At 54.1% G+C, this 4,960-nt stretch overlaps 1 protein-coding gene and 1 long non-coding RNA gene across 2 annotated transcripts in view; one reads left to right on the top strand and one right to left on the bottom strand.

Annotated features, from left to right (window-relative positions):
- On the bottom strand, positions 1–1,616 carry LOC118991346 (uncharacterized). The gene is made up of 3 exons (XR_005067386.1): positions 1,178–1,616; positions 990–1,073; positions 1–66 (listed from the first exon to the last, which is right to left on the bottom strand). It is a non-coding gene; the product is annotated as an uncharacterized LOC118991346 (long non-coding RNA).
- Positions 1,617–3,530: 1,914 nt separating this feature from the next.
- Positions 3,531–4,960, top strand: part of TMEM120B (transmembrane protein 120B) — a 36,181-nt gene continuing 34,751 nt past the window's right edge. The window contains exon 1 of the mRNA XM_037052022.1: positions 3,531–3,726. Coding sequence (XP_036907917.1) covers positions 3,658–3,726 — 69 coding nt within the window. The 5' untranslated portion in view covers positions 3,531–3,657. The remainder of the gene's footprint in view (positions 3,727–4,960) is intronic.

Raw genomic sequence — 4,960 nt, 5'->3', positions numbered from 1 at the left:
TGGCACTCAATTCACTGAGCCACATCAGCCAGGGGGTGTGAAATTTCTTCCAAACACCTGCACAACCTTTCAGGAAATAAAAATTCCCATCAATTGACATGATGGATGATTTCTCCCATCCAAGTACTAACCAGGCCCAACCCTGCTTAGCTTCTGAGACCAGATCAGATCGGGCGTGTTGAGGGCACTGTGGCCGTAGATGTGGGTGATTCCTGTTATATTAAATCCACCCCGTCTTTTTCAGGGCACACAAATGATTGGATAACTTTAACCAGTATACACATACTACTTTGGGCTTTCTACTTTTTTACTTACCATGATTTCATATCCCTGTTTACCAGCGTGCACTTAGTTCCCCTAATGATCATTCTAACAGCCACGTAGTATTTCGGGAAATGGGCGACGATGGCTTACTTAACCATCTCCCTGTTGTAGGGCACTTGGGATGTTTCCAGCCTGTGACTGATCGGGAAAGTGCTGCTATAAATGTCTTCGCACAAACTGCTTGTTAGATCTTTGGGACTATTTTTGAGCAACTGCATCTGTGGGAAGCGGATGAAGGAAAAGTCCCTGGAATTTTTATTTTTCTTTTTTGTTCCACTTATGTATGCATCCATGGGCTGATTCTTATATGACCCCTGACCAGGGATGAACCCACAACCTTGGCGCAGTGGCACAGCACTCTAACCAGCTGAGCTCCCTGGCCAGGGCTGTTTCCTGCTGTGTAAAGTGTGGCCCTCTGGCCAGAGCAGTGGCTGGAGCTTGTAGAATCACAGGATCTCGGGCCCTTCCTAGAATTGACTGAATCAGAATCAGCATTTTAACAAGCCCTGCAGGAGGCGTTTTCTGAGCACAGTGAAAGTTGGAGAAACCGTGCCTTAGGGTACGTATCCATCAAGTAGGGATAATAAAGGTTCTTTCTCATGAGGTCGCGTGAACCTTGGTGTATTAATACAAACACATGAAGCGTACAGAAGAGCACCAGGTACCTAGTGAGTACTGTGTGTTGCTACTTTCATGACTCTCCGCAGCTGGCTGAGCAAACTCTGCAGGCAGGGGCCCAAGTGGAGTGCCTGAAAGAGAACAAATAGGGAAGATTCCCCTGGGGGTGTGGGCAGGGGATGGGGATGACAGATACCCTTGCAACACACTTTCCGATGGTGTAAATGCCACATACCATGATCAGAGTCCCCAAGAAGAGCCAGGTCCAGATGCAGTCCCCGAGAGCTGATGAGTGAGTCTGAGGGTGCTCTGGGCAGGAACCGGGACGGGGCGGCAGCCAGGTAAGATCTGATGCTTCTGGCACTTGAGCAACTACACAATAGGGGTGGCCAGCCTGTGTCATCAACAGATGGGCTCATGAATGATACATGTGGAGTCTGACCCCACAGAGAGAGCAGCCCCTTAGGTTTGCAACCTGTTTGCAGGCCAGCCTGCAGACAGCTGCAGATAAGGTGCAACTGCCCCAACTTCCCTCAGGGGCGGAGCCAGCCTCTCCTCCCCAGCAGCCTGGGGCTGATGGACCTGCTAGGATTGAGCAACTGCAAACAGATGAAGGGGCTTCTTCTTCCTAAGTCCTCTGCTCGTTGACTCTGTATTCATCCTTCAAGGTGCTATGTTTTCTTCATGATTCTATGAATCCTAATTAAATAAACTGTTTTCTGTTTTACCACCATTTGAGTATTTTAGCTGATTTTACAATCTTCAGAACACATTAAATTGGGCCTCTCAGACTCAAATGTCTCCAGGGGCCACAGGTTACATAAATACATGAAATAGGATGGGCAACAATTGGGCATGGTGGGGACTATGGCAACTGGTGAGTCCTGTGTAGAGGGGACACTGCTGCCCTCCTCCAGCCTATTGCCAGGCAGGAGTGTAAGCCCAGTGTGACCAGACCTTCCCACTTGTCAGCAGACAGGAAAAATCTGGACTTCTATGTAAAGTCTTTTTCTTTTCTAGAAACATTGACATAAATATTTATAGTGGCTTTATTCATAATTAGCCCAGACTAGAAACTACCTAAGAGTCCTTCAATCAGTGAATGGATAAAGAGTGGGTAAACAAACCATGACATCGATAAAATGAGACACACTCAGAAAGAAAGAAGGAAAGAAACTACTGATTCATACAATAATCATCCAGATTTCAAATGTGTTATGCAGACTGACTTCTGCTTATGTCCTGGATGTAATAACATGCATCACACTTACCTTCTCACCCAAAACAACCAAAAAATGGAGAAAATACATAGAAATTTTATTTTATTATTTTTAAAAATTTCCTACATTTATTTTTTTTAAGATTTTACTTATTTTAGAGAGAATGGAAGGGAAGGAGAAAGAGGGATAGAAATATCAATGTGTGGATGCCTCTCACGTGCCCCACACTGGGGACCTGGCCTGCAACCTAGGCATGCGCCCTAGACTGGGAATCGAACCAGCGACCCCAATTTGCAGGCCCGGGCTCAATCCACTGAGCTATGCCAGCCAGGACAGGAATCTTTTTAAAAATTCCAGACACTGGACACCAATCAACAGAGGTTAGTCCTACAATTGCCCCAGCTTACAGGGGAAAAGGCCATGTGATCACAGAGGAGTGGGTGATACAGCTGCATGCTAAGGAATGCCAAGCAAGGACTGGCGGCCACCACGCAATCTCAGAGGGCGCTGCAGACACTTTGGTTTTGTACTCTTAGCACCCGGAACTGTGAGACAATACACTGCTGTTGTTTAAGCCAGTCAGTTTGTGGTTCGGGAAGCCCTAGGACCTAACACAGGTAGCATTTGAACTGAGGCTTGGATGATGAGCAAAAGGAAACGATATGAAGATTTAGGGGGAAGAATGTTCCACACAAGAGCAGGAAGAGAAGACATAGAGGTCGCAGGCGGGGGTGAGATAAGAGCTGTGACTGGAAAGCCAGGCAGGGACAGATCTTGAGGGAAGGAAATTGGGATTCAATTACCTTCGAGGTGGTTGTGCCATTTGAGTGACAAACAGCTGCCCAGATAGTCACCCAGAGTCTTAGAGGGCAGGAATCTAGGATGTTATTAGTGGCAGGAAATAATGGCAATGTGAGATGTCAGGGCCCTCGCTGTATTTCCCCGCCCTACTCGGCGACCTTGTTGGACAGTCAATGTCAGTTGTAACATTCCAGGTTGCGGGCTTTGGCTCAGGCCAGACGATGCCAAAGGATGGTGCGCTTTCAGATCTCCCAAAACACCCTTCTCCTTCTAGACCCCAGACACCCCAAATAAACACAATCGAATTAACTTATATAAAATAAGCTCTGCAAATACAGTCTGCGAAAGAGTTCCCTAGCCCCAACTAGAAGAGAGATTCTGGAGGCGCAGACGCATTCCCGAGGGGCCAGAGTCAGACTGCAAAGATACAGACGTCCCTGGGCGGGCGCACGCCACACGGGGGCGGGGCCAGGGCGGTGCGTGAACGTGCGCATGCGTGCGGCCAGCCTCCCGGCGAGGGGGTGGGGCGGGCGCCGGGGCGGGGCCTTGACGTCAGTTGCGCGCGTGGCTCCGGCAGCGCAAGAACAGCTGGTGTCTCCGAGCGCGGCCGGCGAGCGGACGGCGGTGGGGCGCCGGTGGCCCGCCGCGCCACGCTGCGGGAGCCGCCGCCGCCCCCGCCTCGCGCCCCTGCACCATGTCGGGCCAGCTGGAGCGCTGCGAGCGCGAGTGGCACGAGCTGGAGGGAGCATTTCAGGAACTGCAGGTAAAGCCGGGCCACCTGGTCCCTCCACTCTGCGATCCGAGGCGCAGCGCCTTCCCGCCTCCGACGCCCTCAGCCCGGGCGGTGGACACCCCCAAGGGACTCCTGGGCGGTGGGTGTCTCTGGCCAGGCCGCGGAGGCCGGTGGTCCGCGTGGGCCAGCCCCCTCCCACCTCCCGGCACTTCAGTTCTTCATCCACTTGGGGCGCCCGGTCGGAGCCCCACTCCTCCGCCTTCGCACCGGCTCCTCGCTCCGCGCACCTCCTTCGCTGCAGAAAGTTGGTCTGTCGCCCCTGAGGGGAAGTTCCAGGCGCGTCCCTTCGGGGAGGCTCGAGGGGGCAGCCCAGCACCGCGCTCCGCAGGGGTCTTCCGGAGCCTCACCCCCGGCCGCGCTTCGCGGCAGTCCGGTTCTGCAGCGTGCGCTTGGGAGACGTTCCCCTTGGACCCATCGGCTGTGCGGAGGCACCAGCGACCCCTGTGCCGCACCTTCGGGGTTCTGGCGCGGCTGCAGGCTGAGTTTGGCGCGGTGGATGGCATCCGTCGGTCTGACAGCTGGGGCGCCTCCCTCACCCTCCGGCCCGGAGCCCTGCGAGGGGGCGGCGGGGGCGGAGGTCCGAGAGGCCCGAGAGGCCCCCCGAGAGAATGGCTTTGCTGCTCTGGCCTCAGGACAGGGTGGTTTGTTCCCGGTGGGAGTTCTCGGAGGCCTCCGCAACCTGCTCTGCCGCCTGGAGACGCCCCAGGAAACCCTGGGATTGGCCCAGGGGACTCCCGGGCCCTGTGTAGAGATGGGGCTTCCCCTCTGCAGCTCCGAGATTGTGTGAGCCCCCTCAGCATAGGGCTCTGCGGGTCTGAAATGGTTTCGCACACCGCCCCCCGGCTCCTAGTCCTCGGCTGGAGCAGTGACCTTTTTCCTGAACGTGTAGCCCTTGTGTGCAGTTGGTTGGCCTCTGGCCGTGTCCGGGGAGGGAAGAGGAGAATGCCAAGGGTGTCTGTGCTGGGACTTTCTAGACAGGAGACAGCAGGTCCGGAGGAGTATAGAGAAAGGTGCCGGAGAGATGGGCCAGTTTTAGGCATGAGCAGAAGGTACGGTACCCAGAACCGGAAGGGCATCCCTTTCTCGACCCGTCCAGCAAGTGTGAGTTGGTGCCCTCTCCTTAGATCTAGGGCTTGGGTCCCACCCAGTTCCCCAGGGACTCTTGTGGCTCCACTGCCATCAGGAAAGCACAGCTACTTCTTAA

The sequence above is a fragment of the Sturnira hondurensis genome, unplaced genomic scaffold, assembly GCF_014824575.4.
Source record: "Sturnira hondurensis isolate 20B ecotype Veracruz unplaced genomic scaffold, ASM1482457v3 Scaffold0007406, whole genome shotgun sequence".
NCBI classification, from domain to species: Eukaryota; Metazoa; Chordata; class Mammalia; order Chiroptera; family Phyllostomidae; genus Sturnira; species Sturnira hondurensis.
Note: the sequence above shows the minus strand (reverse complement) of the source record. Positions and strands in the feature narration are given on the sequence as shown.